This window comes from Prosopis cineraria, unplaced genomic scaffold (assembly GCF_029017545.1).
Source record: "Prosopis cineraria cultivar Desert tree isolate PC_DT_omini unplaced genomic scaffold, ASM2901754v1 PC14, whole genome shotgun sequence".
Classification (NCBI taxonomy): domain Eukaryota; kingdom Viridiplantae; phylum Streptophyta; class Magnoliopsida; order Fabales; family Fabaceae; genus Prosopis; species Prosopis cineraria.
This window is the reverse complement of record NW_026555345.1, coordinates 9,389,528-9,406,070: the sequence shown is the minus strand read 5'-3', so window position 1 is coordinate 9,406,070 and position 16,543 is coordinate 9,389,528. Positions and strand designations below refer to the sequence as shown.

The 16,543-nt window shown below is 33.1% G+C and overlaps 2 protein-coding genes across 2 annotated transcripts; one reads left to right on the top strand and one right to left on the bottom strand.

The window, feature by feature from the left end:
• Window positions 1-475: 475 nt before the first annotated feature.
• LOC129293453 (60S ribosomal protein L35-like) lies at window positions 476-2,710 on the bottom strand. The gene is made up of 4 exons (XM_054931441.1): window positions 2,599-2,710; window positions 2,364-2,499; window positions 1,934-2,090; window positions 476-770 (listed from the first exon to the last, which is right to left on the bottom strand). Exons 1-4 carry the CDS (start codon window positions 2,600-2,602, stop codon window positions 696-698), a joined length of 372 nt encoding a protein of 123 aa, XP_054787416.1. The 5' UTR covers window positions 2,603-2,710; the 3' UTR covers window positions 476-695.
• Window positions 2,711-10,959: 8,249 nt separating this feature from the next.
• LOC129292741 (spliceosome-associated protein 130 A) lies at window positions 10,960-16,526 on the top strand. The gene is made up of 4 exons (XM_054930371.1): window positions 10,960-14,203; window positions 14,627-15,118; window positions 15,243-15,398; window positions 16,255-16,526. Exons 1-3 carry the CDS (start codon window positions 11,189-11,191, stop codon window positions 15,378-15,380), a joined length of 3,645 nt encoding a protein of 1,214 aa, XP_054786346.1. The 5' UTR covers window positions 10,960-11,188; the 3' UTR covers window positions 15,381-15,398; window positions 16,255-16,526.
• Window positions 16,527-16,543: the final 17 nt, after the last annotated feature.

Here is a 16,543-nt window from a genome sequence, read left to right as displayed (position 1 = left end):
AGAATTAAATTTAGTTCTAAACGAAATTCACAAGTCAGAAGTCAACAAATAATTTGTGCATAAAGATGTTCAAGATTGGTAAAAAATTAAATTCAACCACAATTGGTCTAGCTAAGTTTCTTCTAAGTAGTGTTATCATCGTTTATTGGCCCAAAACAAAGAATACAGTTGGCAACTTGGCATCAAAATAGATGGCATTAGACTAACATTTTTTTTTTCCTGATTTTTAGGTAAAAGACCAAGTGATTTTAATGTAGAAGAATATAACATTTATCACAAATTCATAATTATGATCCCTAAATCCTACAATTTAAGAGAAATTAAAATATTAGAGGATTGAAAGGAAGATCAATCAAATCCCTCCATTCCCCTTTACCTCTCCCAAAAAAAAATCTCTAAAGAATACAAAGGAACCTTCACTATTAACCGAATACCAACTCGTATCATTCCCTTGCTTCTTTATCAAAGGTTATGCTGAATGAAATAGAATAACATTAAGATATGCATAAAAATTTAACTGAATTCTATTCATAGAATGACACTGTATCAAACCTAGCAGCATGTAAAGGGAACACCAAGTCTCAAAACTCAAGTAACAAAACATGAATTCAATACCACCAACAGAAAACTACTTGTTGAAGCGTACCAAAACTTGTAATTAATAACAAAAGCTTACAGAAGATTGCCCAAATACCCTACACCTTAATGGCATACTTCCTCACAGGAAAGTATGTATCCTTCTTCTTCTGCCGTTCAGTCTTCAATGATGCCTGCATAAGCAGTAATAGAGAAGCATAAGGCAACATAACATTCAGCACAGCTCATCATCAAAGGAAGTCTAAAGATTAGCTCAAAGATTATAAAGTCATTTGACTCCAATGAAATCGATCAATCACAATACTCAAATAACAAAAAGGTAGAACGATCACACATCTATCCTAGTTGCCAAAAATACCTAGTGCCCATCCAAATCAGAATCAAGATATGTCAGGTTTCCCTGATTCAAGTCAATCAAAACATGAAATCCAAACATCATATTTCATAAGTATAGCTGTTTTTAAAACTAGACCAGCCCAAGGGGTTCAAGCTAGGAAGTATGATGTCCTTTTATCTTCTAATACCCAGTTTGGCAAGCAAACCAGACAGAACTGGCTGCATAACTTCAAAATAGTTGGTTTCATTTGCACAATGACATGATCTTGGCAAGTTTTTGTTCAATAAGATCGAAAAGCACCAGCAGCAACCAACCCTGGGTTTTCAAAAGACCAACGCTTTGTTTTTTATAATAAATACAACCAACATATTTGCATGTTATGCAATGGTTCATCCGAAAATAAAAATATATATTCATATAAAATGTGTTATTAGGAAACCATGCTATGTTGTATTTTTCCATAACGCTCAATCCACTTCATGCTATTTTCAAAACAAAGGTACCAAGAATACAAGAAAATGGGCGACTTATGTAGGATAATGTTACAAAGTGCCAAACCTTCAAGCAAACACATGAAGAGAAACAAAAACAATCAAGTCTATATGCATCTACACCTCAAAACCAGATAAACATATAAACACAGGTTCCATAATATCGTGGACCATTGAGCAAAATAAATATTGTGATACTTTAAAAAAAGACAAAGTTGAAAGTATAAAGTCCCATGTGGATACATGAATATGAACAGAAACAACTCAATGCAGTCACCATCTTTAAACAACCGGAAGCACGTAAAAGTTCACTTGATTTTCTTAAGACCACTGTCACATTAGATATTATGATACTTAAATTAACTCATACAATAACACTGAAAACATATTTCAATCAGAAAGGAATCAGAACTGAAGTGACAGAGAAAGCAGTGGGACCAAAAAGAAAGAATGACCACCAAAAATAAAAAAGCAAAGCAATAAATTACGAAATAATATAGAGGATTACCTGGTGCTTGGTGAGCCTTCTACGAATAGCCCTAGTCTTCTTAGGACGCAGATCAAGAGGCAGATACTTCTTATTCTTATATGCTTCCCTCAATGCAGACTTCTGCTTCTGAGATATCACGGTCAAAACCTGTGCTATGGACAATCTCACCACCTTACTGCACCCCATGATAAAACAAACATAAACATAAACACCCTATAGACAATCAAACAGAGCAAAATAAAACACAGAAAAAAGTACATACACAACATTATTCTCTCAAAGTTTGTAACTTGCAGCAAATTATCCCTTCATTAGACCAAAATTTTTATTTACTCAACGAAACTAGCCGAATGATTACCTTTTTTTTTTTAATGGAGGAAGTATATTTGTCGGGGATCAAATTGAATATATAATAAAAAAAAATCGATCGAGAGCAAGAGATGATTACATCTTGGATAGTTTGTTGGGCGCGCCGCCAGTGACCTTAGCAACTCGGAGCAAAGCGAGCTCAGCCTTGAGATCCTTGAGCTGGTTGAGGAGATCAGCCTTCGTCTTCTGCCTCAATTCATGAACCTTGATTCTCGCTGATGGTGACAATGCAATTAAAGATCACAACAAAAATTAAAAATCAGTCACAGAAATAAGAAACAGATGGGGAAAATGACTTAGAAGGCAAGTGATACCCATTGCGGTGTTCTTCCGAGGTTTAGCGGCACTTCTTTCTTCTTCCTCTCCGTGGAAGTAAACCCTAGGTCACAGGTCGCGACTTTTTCTGTACGTTATATATGGGTGAAGGATAAAATAATTTAATTTAATAAAATATTCATTAATTAAATTAAATCAATATACTGTTATCCACAATCAAAATCATACTTATTTTTTGAGAAAAATCATTTATTATCTATTTCCATTATTATAGATATAAACAAATAAGACTTTTATAAATAAATTATCGGTATAGGTTTAATGATTTTCTTTATAAGTATTCATTAAAATGATTTTTAAAATATATAGATACTATGTATATTTTTTAAGTATATTTTATTCTTAATTGTCATTTTATAAAAAAAGTTACTATTTATATTTAAGTTATGCATTTATTTAAAAAATATTCGGTAAAATACATTGATCTTTTTTCAATTGTGTAAAAATTAGATATCTCATTTTTATTTTTAAGGAGGGGTCATACTTAAATCCATAATATCAATTTAGTGAGGTTCTAACAATTTGTGCTTAAAATAGAGTTAATAATATAAGAATGAAATCAAAACTAGATTTGTAAACTCAATTGGTTGATTGCATGCTCGGTCCAGCCATGAGAGGAGACTACTCCTTTTTTATTCTTATTTATAGGGTAGGGTGAAGATATTTTTTTTTTTGTTTATCCATCACATCAATAAATTTTTATTATAAATTTTTTTTATCCTCCATTAATTGAATGTTGAAGAAAGAAAATATGTCATTAAAGTATGTATATTTAATAAAATTAAAGTTGAAAATTTATTATATTTTTAAATATAGTTAATAGGTTTTGATGTTTTTTTTATTTTAATAAAACAATTTAAAAGTGAATTATAATTAAAATAAGAGGAATATCTAGGCTGCCAGAGGAAACATGTATGTATGTTTGCATGCATATGGTCATGTATGTATTCTAAAGTTATAAATTATAAATTATTTTTTATTCTATTGCTTGATATAATTTGATCCTAAGACCCAAATTTGTAATACAAAATAAGTTGATTTAACTTCCTTAACTAGTTAAACTAAATGCATGTATGTACATATTTTGGATGAAGGGGATTGAATATTAATGGATTTTTTTTATTATATATTATTTTGTTTGGGATTTAAATGATAATTTTTATTTTTTTATATATTTAATTTTTAATTCTAACGTACATTATTTAAAATATATCAATTTATTTATGAGTAATTCTATCATGATTTAAACTATAATCCCATCAATAAATTATAAATCAGTACTTCGATCAATTTAATGATTGATATGATTTTCTTAAGATTATTGATCTCATGTAATGTTCTGGGTCTAAGAATTTTTGAACAATCTTCTTCAAACTACATAAGTGGGAGAACCAAGGCTACACCAAAATTTCCAGTAAGCTCTTGTATTCTTCAACCAACACAATAACAAACTAACAAGATTCACTATACTTACCCGTTACCATTAATAATATGCGGTGATTACATTATATGTCCTCAACCAATTCAAGCATTCGCCAATAAAAAATATTTATTCAAGTGCTCCTGCAAGATCACATACAATCCCAACCTATGGATTACTTAATAAGAGGGGTGAAAAGTCTAGTGATGTGTCCTGTATGCTCTCTAAATGTGCAGAATTTCTTAAACATTTGTTGCTTTTATGTGATTGGATTAAAGTCTATGTTTGTCCATTAAGGTTGATGAAAATACTGTTAAATCAATCACATAGTGTGGTAGGTAGTGTTGTTTATTGGCAATAATCTTAATTATTAGCAAATTTGGAAAGCAAGATGTAAATAATCTTTTATCTGAATATTAGAGTGCGAATAACTAGAGTATGGGGTCAAGGTTTTTGGAATGTTCTAATAAAGGGAATAAGACTCATGTTTGGAAGGCTTTGGCTGGTAATTCAATTAAAATTATTTGTGATTATATTGTTCTTTTATAGGTTTGAGAGCATGGCTGAGATAGCACTTATTGTTAGAGACTCTTAAGGTTGGCTTTATAGATGAATATCCAAATCAATGTAGAATTGATTCCTGGTTTATGAAGGGAGTGTATGGCAATGTTAATGGCTCTCAATTATGTTGTTGATGAATCATTATGTGAGGTGACATTTGAATCCAATAATAAAATTTTGATTAATTGTATTAATAACAATATATCTCATTCTGATTGGAGGTGCAATGTTCATATTGAAAATAATTTGTTTAAGAAGGATATTAGAAGGACTTACCAATTTATTTGAATTATTAGATAAGCTAATCAAGTTGTTGACTGGACAACTCATGATTCATTGAAGGGGTCGTACCTAGTTGATTGGGTTATAAGACCTCCAATCCTTCTGTAATGAATATTATTTTTGGAGTTCAATCATGTTAGAGACTTTGATTATCGATAACTGTTATATCTTTTTTTAATACAAGGCCATGGTAGAAACTGTGCATGGAAACTAAGTTTAGGTCATATCAGAAGCCATAAGACTCCTAAAATCTATGGGCAGATTGTCAAATAAGGTAATATCAAAATGTTCACTCAAAGTTTATTGGCTCATTGATTAGATTCTTTGTAAGCATAATCAAAAGTGACCTTTCAATCTCCCATGATGAGGTTTTTGATATTTCTGATGATTGTTAAGAGAGAGTGAGCATAAGAGAAGTTGCTTTCAATGAGGGAAAGAGCTTCCATAGAGTCTGAGTAAACATTAAGTCTGGGAATCTTAGCATTTCAGCAAATGTTTAATCCTTTCAAAATCCCTATAAACTCAACTGCTATACTAAGTTGATAATCAAAATTTTTGAAAAAGCCCTTAGTCTAGTTACCCTTATCATCTGTGATAAGGCCTCCATAAATAATTACACCATTAAGGTTGACCGAACCATCAACGTCAAGTTTAGCCCATTCAGGATTTAGTGAATTCCATCTAGCTTTATGTTTGGTGCTAATTTTGTTTAAAAAGTTGAGTTTGGATTAAAGCTTTAGGTCATTGATAATTTGTTGAGAGCAGGAGAAGGCAATATCAGTCCAAGTTAATATCTTCAAAGTAGACTTTTGTGCATATGACTTTCCATATGTTCTAGCAGGCATGGGCAAAAAGTTTTTTGCCAAAGCAATCTTCTTGTAGACAAGCTTCTTGCTTCATTTTTAGCATATCAAATTATCCAATTCTACAAAGAAAGGAAAAAAAAGGTATTATGCTTGGTAGGATTGACTAATTTTTTCCAAACCTCCTTAGCATCCTTACAATGTCGTAAAATACTAATTTTTCTCAAGGTGAATTTTGAAAAAGCTTTCGACAGACTATCCTGAAATTTCATTGACGATGCCCAATACCACTAGGATAAATAGCCACTTTAAGAAATTAATTCATAATGCTATCTCCATTACACGTATGAGAATTCTATGAAATGGAGGGCCATCTACAAAATTCACACTATCTCCTGGCATTCGTTAGGGGATCCTCTTTCTCCTTATCTTTTTGTCTTTTATATTGAACAATTAAGTCATTGCATACTTAGTAGCATTGATAAAAATGAATAGAAGCTGATTAGACTAACATATAATGAACCTTCTATCTCTCATTTATTTTTTGCTAATGATATGTTACTTTTTGCACAGTTATCCCTTTCTCAAGTGCAAATCATTCATCATTGTCTTTCAGCCTTTTGCAATACTTCAGGATAGAAAATCAACATAGCAAATTTAAACTTTATTGATTTAAAATGTCAATATCAACACAGCATTACAAATTAGTAATGAATTAGGAATTCCTTTCATTGGTAACCTTAGCAAATATCTTGAAATTCCTCATATTCACAAGAATATTTCTAAGCTTATCTTTCCGCCATTAATTGTTACGACGAACTCATGCTTGGCCAATTGGAGAAGTAAATGCCTCAACATTGTGAGAATATTAGTTCTCATAAAATTTGTTCTCTTGACTCTTCCCAATTACACCATGTAAACTACCTTCTACTCGATAATGTTCTGGTGAAATCGATAAAATCTCTAAAAATTTCTTTTGAAATTCATCTAATGGGAACAAAAAACTCCACCTTCTCTATTGGGAATGCGTTACTTCTGATAAAAGGTTGGGGGTCTTTGTCTTAAAAAGTCTCAAAAATCAAAATATTACTTTCATCATAAAGTTCTATTAAGGTCTCATCACTAAACCAAATTATCTTTGGGTACGAATCTTATGTGATAAATATAATTGCAGCAAACCCACAATCTCTATGGTCGTTAAATTGAACTCTTACTCTTATACTTAGAGTAAAATTATTATATCTTTTGAGTTTGTGTTTTGATTATGTTTCTATTGGCCTAAAAAAAAGATCACATACAATCGTACTTGAGACCCATAACCATGACCACTTCTAATATCAATCAATGATAAGATCTAATATACTTTATCAAATCAGAGTGGCACAGATGATAATAGTTTGGGCCTTTAAGCATCATTTTAAGATACGATTCTTGGAGATGTGTATAGAGAGCATAGCTCAAGAGAGAACAATCTCTTAAATAAAGTTCAGATTTTTTTTAGGATTAATCCTATAGTTATTGGCTATAGGAATATCTTGGGAAATACAAAAAATCCAATACACTCTATTAGAACCCAAGAGATGCAAGCCATATCCAAAGTTCTCAAATCCATCATAGCCAAAGTTACCTAATATTTTCATAAATACTCAAAGTGTTTGGAGAATCAAATAACCAAGTTAAACTTACCACTATTGCTTAAGTATGTAATTGAGCCCTCTTAGCCAAACATGCAAATATAAATCATACTATCAAGCTCACAAGTATATAATCAGAGGACCATACTAAAGTGCACTAGGATTTCCAAGACTACACAGACAACTTCTTCAACTCTCAAATGCACAAGTTAGACACCCTGCACCTCCTAACATAGCATTATAACTAAGACATTTAGGGTAAACTGTTTTTCATTTTTCAAAATAGAAAAAAATTAAAACTTATTTGGATAAGTGTTTTTCATTTAATTGTTTTCAAAATTTTTTTCATTTTTTTAAAAAATATAAAAATATAAACAACTTCAAGTTTTTTTCATTTTATTTTTTTTGTTTTTAAAATATGCTACATTTAATTAAAAATTATAGTTATCTTGACTAATTTATATTATTAGTCACCACCATTAATTACTTATAATTATCACTATCAATTTATTTTTTAATTCCAGAACTATTTTTTAATTGACATAATCAAATGAATTTTTTTATTTTGTTTTAAAAAATAATTTTAAAAAATGTATTACAAACTTTTAAAAATAAAAAATGAGAATAGAAACCAAATAAGCTCTTAATACCCATCATTTATGGTTTCTTGCCAAAAAAAAAAAGAATCATGAATCCAACCTAAGATGCCCAAGTCCAAGACAAACTAAACCTACAAACATCATTAAATATTAAAAGAAAAAACACCATTTCCATCTTGGTTTGCACATCTCCTCTACAAAATCACACCATAGCATTCTAGGGTTTTCAAGAAAATATATAATCCCATGTAGAATCACAAATGACACACAATCATACCTTCAATATGGCAAAAGATTCAAAATACCTAAATAACCATCAAAACTAAAATTAATATACAATTTGAACTTTAAATTATAGGTCTAAGGGTAATTTGAATTTTAAACTTTTAAAATGTGCATTTTGAATTGTAAATAATTAAAGTTAGGGCAATTTTATCCCCACAATTAAATTTAGACAAACGTCCATCAAATTAGGACTTAATATATAATTTTCATTAATTGAGGGTAGGATAGTGAGGAAGAGTGAAATTTGATGGACATAGCACATTAGGCCCCATTTTAATGGACATTTGTTGAAATTTAATGATATGAGTAAAATTATCTTAATTTTAATTGTTTAAAGTTCAAAATATACCTTTTAAAAACTTAGAGTTTAAATTGTCTTTAAACTTATAATTTAGAATTCAAATTGTACTTTTAACCCTCAAAACTAACCACAAAACTTGCAAGAAAATGGTGAAAATCATGTTAATGTTAATTTTAAGTGAGGAATAAACCTAAAACCTTTAAGGGATGAAGCCATAGCAAAGATACCCATCAACTTCCTTTTCTACTTTCGTTCAAAATGTGAGACTCGCTTTGATTTACAGCAAATTTAATGCTATTTGGCGTTGCACTGCTAAAGAACTTCGCCATATCGTCAAGCATCTCACGTAGCTTTATACGTTCCAACTTTTACTCAATGTCATGAGGTCAACAATGTAATTTGCAATGCCAATCATTTTTTGTCCAGCAAAGACAAAATTCCATTTAACCTTGAAATACCATGATAGGACTTTTAGCCCTCAACAACCTTTATTGGCATCTAATTAAACTGTAATTTGGATTTTAAACATCTGAGATGTTACAAAAAATTTCTTATATATTCTCTCCATTATTAATCAAAAGATTATGGTATGATTTCAACTGAGAAAGATGCATAACTAATAAGTTTGGGAATTATTTACACCTTGCCACTAAAGTCACAACTCTTTGAGTTACCACTAAAGTCACAACTCTACCAATCGTACTTTGGCTCTCATTTCACATCCATGTAAAATGGCCTTAGGGTTGGAGCCTTGGAACATAAAATTTATCATTTTAGAGCATGTTTGATTTTTATTAGTGAGGATTTGACTCATAATTTATAAGGTTGTGGGATCAAATCTCGCTGTCAATGTGAGATCTTATTGATTGGCAATTCATAAGTATCTCTGTAAGTATTTTTTGAATTTAGATGTCTATTCAGGCTCTAATAAATTCTCAAAATCTAACTTACATAAACTTTTTTTTATAAAAAAGAAAAGAAAAAAATAACTAACCTCATGTACTAGAGATGAAGAAGGAGCATGCTTGGCCCTTATGGGCTAAAGCCTTGAAACTCTATTATTCAAAATTTATTTATTCTGTAAAACATAAACTGACTTTTATTGAATGAGTTCCCCCCCTCCAAAGAAAAAAGTTCAACATCATTACATTATATATCCAAATTCTAAAGGAAAAAAATTAAAATGTTTTAAAGTCCAAAATGAGCAATACAAATTCAAGTTTTAAATTCAAAAATATAAATTTACCTTAATCTTCAATGAGAATTATAAGAAACATGAAAGTAGTGAAGCATTGGATAAGTTATACATTATATATACTTTCCTCACAATTGGGAAAGCAACTTACTGAGCAAAACTTAGATAAGTTCTATTTTCTTAGTATTTATTAATTGTTGTATTTACAAAAATATTCTTAAAATGTATGAATTTAAAGTTCAATTAAAAGGATATTTATGCCTTTAGCATTAAAAATACTATATTTATTTTTTAAAAATGAAAGAAGAAATTATTTATGAAAACCCCGAAAAGTTAAAATTTCTAGAAAGTATACTTCTTGTCCAGTTAACTTTTAAAAAGTTCACTAAATTGAACTAAGCGATATCATAAGAAGCAAAAATGGTGACAGAATGGAAAATTTTAACAACGTTTAAAAAAATATAATAATGAAAAGTATCAAACACCTTCTTGTTACATCTCTTCAATAGATTTTTCTTCTCCTTCAAACCACCATCCTCAGTCCTTGAAGTATCAAACACCATTATTTGGTTATAATTTCCCAAAAATCTTTTGAATTAATATAAAATATAAAGAAATGGAATTAGTTTCAATGCTCATCTTAAAGTTCAAATTAAATCTAAATGGTTTAAATTTATAACCTTTTACTTTGATTTTTTTAAAATTATTTTAATGGATACAAAATTTAAAATAAAAATAATATCTTAAATGTCAATTTTTTAAAAAATATTTTTTACTTAAAAAGCACCAATTGAAAAGAAGTAAATTTGGACCATTTAGGTTGAATTTAAACAGTCCAGAGGCAATACATTTTCAATACGCTGTATTCTCTCCGTCATAAATTATATGACATTTTTTTAAAAAAATTTATTTAAAATATAAGATACTTTATATAAATTAAAGTCTTATTAAACACATTAATTTTAATATTACTCTTTCTCTGTCTATAATTAATTTTTATTTTATATCTTTTTAATATATTAAATAATGAGTATTTTTAAAAATTTATATTTTTATTTTAAAATGATAAGATTGTTAAATATATTTAATAAAATTTATTAATATATAAAATTTTATTTAAAAATATTTTATACTTTGAAGTATGATAAGTATTAAAATTAGATCAGTTCCACGATGATTTCGATTTTTATATATATATTTTTTCGCATTTAGGTGATTTTGACCATACACTATACAGTGTGGATGGGCGGTAAGACAAAATTGCCCTAGGGTTTATATTCCCCCTCGCGACGATAACTCGCAACACCCCATTCCCTCCTGCTGAATCTCACCCGCTCACTACTCGGAGCACGAATCCTTCATTCTTCCACTTCCAGTGATGAAACGATTCATTGATTAATTTTCTCAGAAACCTTGAAGCCATCTATTCCCTCTTCTATTCGTTTCTTCATTATCACGAACCCGTTGTTCGCTTCCTTCGGGTGAACCATGTATCTCTACAGTCTTACTCTCCAGCGACCTACTGGCATAGTGTGCGCCATTAATGGAAGCTTCTCTGGTGGAAAAATCCAAGAAATTGTTGTTGCTAGAGGCAAAGTTCTTGATCTTCTCCGTCCTGACGATAATGGTAGGATCCAAACGATACTCTCTGTTGAAATTTTCGGTGTTATAAGGTCTTTAGCTCAATTTAGGCTTACTGGGGCTCAGAAGGACTATATCGTTGTGGGCTCTGACTCTGGAAGAATTGTAATTCTTGAGTACAATAAGGAGAAAAACGTTTTTGATAAAATCCACCAGGAAACTTTTGGCAAATCTGGTTGCCGTAGGATTGTTCCAGGACAATACTTGGCCATAGATCCCAAGGGCAGGGCGGTTATGATTGGGGCTTGTGAGAAGCAAAAGCTTGTTTATGTATTAAATAGGGATACTGCAGCTAGGTTGACAATATCGTCTCCTTTAGAAGCACATAAGTCTCATACTTTAGTGTACTCTATTTGCGGTGTTGATTGTGGGTTTGAGAACCCAATATTTGCCGCTATTGAATTGGATTACTCAGAGGCTGATCAGGATTCAACAGGTCAGGCAGCTAGTGAGGCTCAGAAACATTTAACATTTTATGAGCTTGATTTGGGGCTGAATCATGTGTCTAGGAAATGGTCAGAACAGGTTGATAATGGGGCAAATCTACTTGTCACTGTTCCTGGGGGTGGAGATGGGCCTAGCGGTGTGCTGGTTTGTGCAGAAAATTTTGTTATTTACAAAAATCAGGGACACCCGGATGTCCGGGCTGTGATTCCAAGACGTGCTGACTTGCCTGCTGAGCGTGGAGTTCTTATAGTTTCAGCAGCTATGCATAAGTTGAAATCTATGTTCTTCTTCCTCTTGCAGACAGAATATGGAGACATTTTCAAGGTTACTTTGGAACATGATGGTGACCGTGTCTCAGAATTGAAAATTAAGTATTTTGACACTATTCCAGTTACTGCTTCAATGTGTGTGTTGAAATCAGGATTTTTATTTGCAGCCTCAGAGTTTGGAAATCATGCTCTATATCAGTTCAAGGCAATAGGGGATGATGCTGATGTCGAAGCTTCATCGGCAACACTAATGGAAACTGATGAAGGTTTTCAGCCAGTGTTTTTCCAGCCTAGAAGACTGAAGAACCTTGTTAGGATTGATCAGGTTGAGAGTTTGATGCCAATAATGGATATGAAAGTCACAAATCTCTTCGAAGAAGAAACTCCTCAAATATTTACACTGTGTGGGCGTGGTCCTCGTTCATCCTTGAGGATTTTGAGAACTGGATTAGCAGTTAGTGAGATGGCAGTGTCAAAGCTTCCAGGCATACCCAGTGCTGTCTGGACTGTGAAAAAGAATGTTAATGATGAGTTTGATGCATATATTGTTGTGTCATTCACAAATGCAACACTTGTCCTTTCCATTGGTGAGACAGTTGAAGAAGTTAGTGACAGTGGATTTCTTGACACCACACCCTCTCTTGCTGTTTCTTTGATAGGTGATGATTCTCTCATGCAGGTTCATCCCAATGGCATCAGACATATAAGGGAGGATGGACGTATTAATGAGTGGAGAACTCCGGGAAAGAGGACAATTGCAAAAGTTGGTTCAAACAGACTTCAAGTAGTCATTGCACTGAGTGGAGGTGAACTGATTTACTTTGAGGTGGATGTCACAGGTCAGTTGATGGAAGTCGAGAAGCATGAAATGTCTGGAGATGTTGCTTGTCTGGATATTGCAGCAGTACCTGAAGGCAGACAAAGATCTCGTTTTCTTGCTGTTGGTTCATATGATAAGACCATCCGTATCTTGTCATTGGATCCTGATGATTGTATGCAGATTCTTAGTGTGCAAAGTGTTTCTTCAGCCCCAGAATCTCTTCTGTTTCTTGAAGTTCAGGCATCCACTGGTGGTGAGGATGGTGCAGATCATCCTGCTAGCCTTTTCCTGAATGCTGGTTTACAGAATGGTGTCTTGTTTAGAACTGTTGTGGATATGGTTACTGGTCAGCTTTCTGATTCTCGTTCTCGATTCTTAGGATTGAGAGCCCCAAAGCTATTTCCCATCATTGTAAGAGGCAAGCGTGCAATGCTTTGCTTGTCGAGTCGACCCTGGCTTGGTTACATCCACCAGGGGCATTTCCTTTTAACTCCCCTTTCGTATGAAACCCTTGAATATGCTGCATCGTTTTCATCGGACCAATGTGTGGAAGGTGTAGTTGCTGTGGCTGGTGAGGCATTGAGAATTTTTACTATTGAAAGGCTTGGGGAAACATTTAATGAGACAGTTATTCCACTGAGATACACACCAAGAAAGTTTGTGCTACAACCCAAAAAAAAGCTTTTGGTTATGATTGAGAGTGATCAAGGAGCATTCACAGCAGAAGAGCGTGAGGCTGCAAGAAAAGAATGTTTCGAGGCTGCCGGAGCAGGAGAAAATGAAAATGGTAATGTAGACCAAATGGAGAATGGTGGTGAGGATGAAGATAAAGATGATCCACTCTCTGATGAGCATTATGGTTATCCAAAGGCTGAATCAGAGAAGTGGGTTTCCTGCATCAGAGTTCTTGATCCTAGAACAGGAAATACTACTTGTCTTCTGGAGCTTCAGGATAATGAGGCTGCATTCAGTGTATGCACAGTGAATTTCCATGATAAGGAGTATGGAACTCTTTTAGCTGTTGGTACAGCAAAGGGACTGCAGTTTTGGCCCAAAAGGAGTTTAAGTGCTGGATTTATTCATATTTATAGATTTGTAGAAGATGGAAGATCCCTTGAACTTCTTCACAAAACTCAGGTTGAAGGTGTTCCACTTGCTTTATGCCAATTTCAAGGAAGATTGCTTGCAGGAATAGGGCCAGTGCTTAGGCTATATGATTTGGGGAAAAGACGATTGTTAAGGAAATGTGAGAATAAACTATTCCCCAACACAATTGTCTCAATCCAGACATATCGTGATCGCATTTATGTTGGTGACATCCAAGAGGTATTTTCTATAATAGACATTTATAATAAGTGCACATCTAGGTACTTACGTATTCCAATAATTTGGCTATGCCTTTGGCAGGAACGTGTGTCCAACAAGTTCTAGTGTGAGAAATTTTGTTGGAAACCTTTTAGGGGATTTCTCAAATCAGGGAAAAACTTTACTAAAATTATCTAGTTATATCTTTTTGAACTTAGAATATAGATATAAAACTTATTCACTGTTTTTTTTTTTTAATTCCATCACCCAATATCCTAAGAAACCTGAGAATATTGCCGCCTCCCACCCAAACTAATTCGAACACCTTCTGTGACTGTTGTTACCAACGGCAGTCTTACATATTCACTGTTTTAATTTGGTATTATCTTTCATGTCATTTTGATTCTCCAATTTTCTGCTGATTATGTTGTGTTTTCTCTCCAGTCTTTCCATTACTGCAAGTATAGGCGGGATGAAAATCAACTCTATATATTCGCAGATGATTGCGTTCCAAGATGGGTTACTGCATCATACCATGTTGATTTTGACACCATGGCGGGTGCAGATAAATTTGGAAACATTTATTTTGTCCGCTTACCACAAGATGTTTCAGATGAGATAGAGGAAGATCCTACTGGTGGGAGAATTAAGTGGGAGCAGGGGAAGCTGAATGGAGCTCCCAATAAGGTGGAAGAAATTGTACAATTTCATGTTGGTGATGTGGTTACATGTTTGCAGAAAGCATCTCTTATACCAGGTGGTGGAGAGAGCATTATATATGGAACAGTTATGGGAAGTGTAGGGGCATTGCATGCTTTTACTTCCCGTGATGATGTTGACTTCTTTTCTCATTTGGAGATGCATTTGAGGCAGGATCATCCTCCTTTGTGTGGTAGAGACCACATGGCTTATAGATCTGCCTATTTCCCTGTTAAGGTAAGTTTTATGAATTCATTTACATTATTCTTATATTCATTGGAAGTTATATGACTTTAGATTCTTTAGCTTGTTTAATGAAATAATTGTGACAAAGTTCTGAGAGGTCTACATGATGATGTAGGATGTAATTGATGGAGATTTGTGCGAGCAGTTCCCAACATTGCCAATGGACTTGCAGAGGAAAATTGCTGATGAATTAGACAGAACCCCTGGAGAGATTCTGAAGAAGCTTGAGGAAGTACGGAACAAAATTATTTGAAAGATGACCAACCAAAAGGTGTGATATAGCCCACTTTTGTTAAGTTTTTAAATCTTTCTATATCACCATTTTGATTTTTTTGGACTGCAATTGCTACCTAGAGATGAATATTACTCATTACTTTCCAGACATGGCAATTTAAGGGAAAGGTGCCCAATGCCCTGTGGTAGTAGGCTCCTTTATCTCCTGAGGCTTTAAGGCTTGTACTATGGTTCACAATCATTCAAAACAAGAACTTGTGCTATTTCCTTCGAAGGTTCTGGCCCGTTGACTGGCCTTTCCTAGGCTTGACCTTGATAAGTGTGGAGTGATGCTCATTATTGACACCTTCGGCTTTACCCCATGAGAAAATCCCTTGCATTAAAATAATGTTTTCTGGCATGATTTTAAGGCTTTTTGTTCTTTTGGTTTCAGTGTTGCAAAACGTCTTTAAACACAAATTTGGCAATACTGTGTCATTTGAACCTGAGCCACATCAACCTATGACTTAAGATTCCTGACTTTTTATCCATCACTGTCCGCACATTGTGCTCAGTCTGCTTTCTTTTTGCTTATACGAAAGCCTCCTTCTTTGGGATGGACTGAATTGGGGGTAAAAATGGGGGGATTGACATGTAAAAGCTAGTTTAGTCTTTTCATCGAATTACTGTCGTTATAAACTGATAATACAAATGCAATGCCAATTTGACACAGCCTCCTTCCATCAATCAGCTTCGATTGGAGTGGTTGAATCTGCAGTTTGTCTGTCTGTTGCAGTGTTGATCCAGCGATTCAACCCATCAAATGATGGGCATTTATTTTCTTGTTTCAGAATGGATTGATGTTAAGAGATTTTGGAGTTGACCAATGCTTCATATTTGGTGTTGTTTTGCAGATCATTGTTGAGCTATGTTGGTTGGGCGTTACCTGTAGTTTAGCCTTAACAATGCCTTAACAATGTGAAGAAGCATGTGGATTCTCATTTTTAGTTGAAGTAGTGCCAGTGATTTCATGTCCTGTCTAAAGTTAGTTTCTGAAAGAAGTTGAGCATTGTTTATTGTAGTGGGTGAAATGTATTACATGAGGCCCAGTTGGCATTTCTGTTGTACTTAAAAAATTGAAAGGTTGATACTAAGATAATGTGATGATGCCCATTAGGATTTTCAACCCCAGGAAAGCAACAA

Coding starts and splice junctions, on each gene's coding strand:
- LOC129293453 (XM_054931441.1), bottom strand. Junction 2,091..2,363: donor CCCAACAAACTATCCAAGAT/GTAATCATCTCT, acceptor CATGGGGTGCAG/TAAGGTGGTGAGATTGTCCA. Junction 771..1,933: donor GAAGGCTCACCAAGCACCAG/GTAATCCTCTAT, acceptor CTGCTTATGCAG/GCATCATTGAAGACTGAACG.
- LOC129292741 (XM_054930371.1), top strand. CDS start 11,189: ATGTATCTCTACAGTCTTACTCTCCAGCGACCTACTGGCATAGTGTGC. Junction 14,204..14,626: donor ATGTTGGTGACATCCAAGAG/GTATTTTCTATA, acceptor TTTTCTCTCCAG/TCTTTCCATTACTGCAAGTA. Junction 15,119..15,242: donor CTGCCTATTTCCCTGTTAAG/GTAAGTTTTATG, acceptor ATGATGATGTAG/GATGTAATTGATGGAGATTT.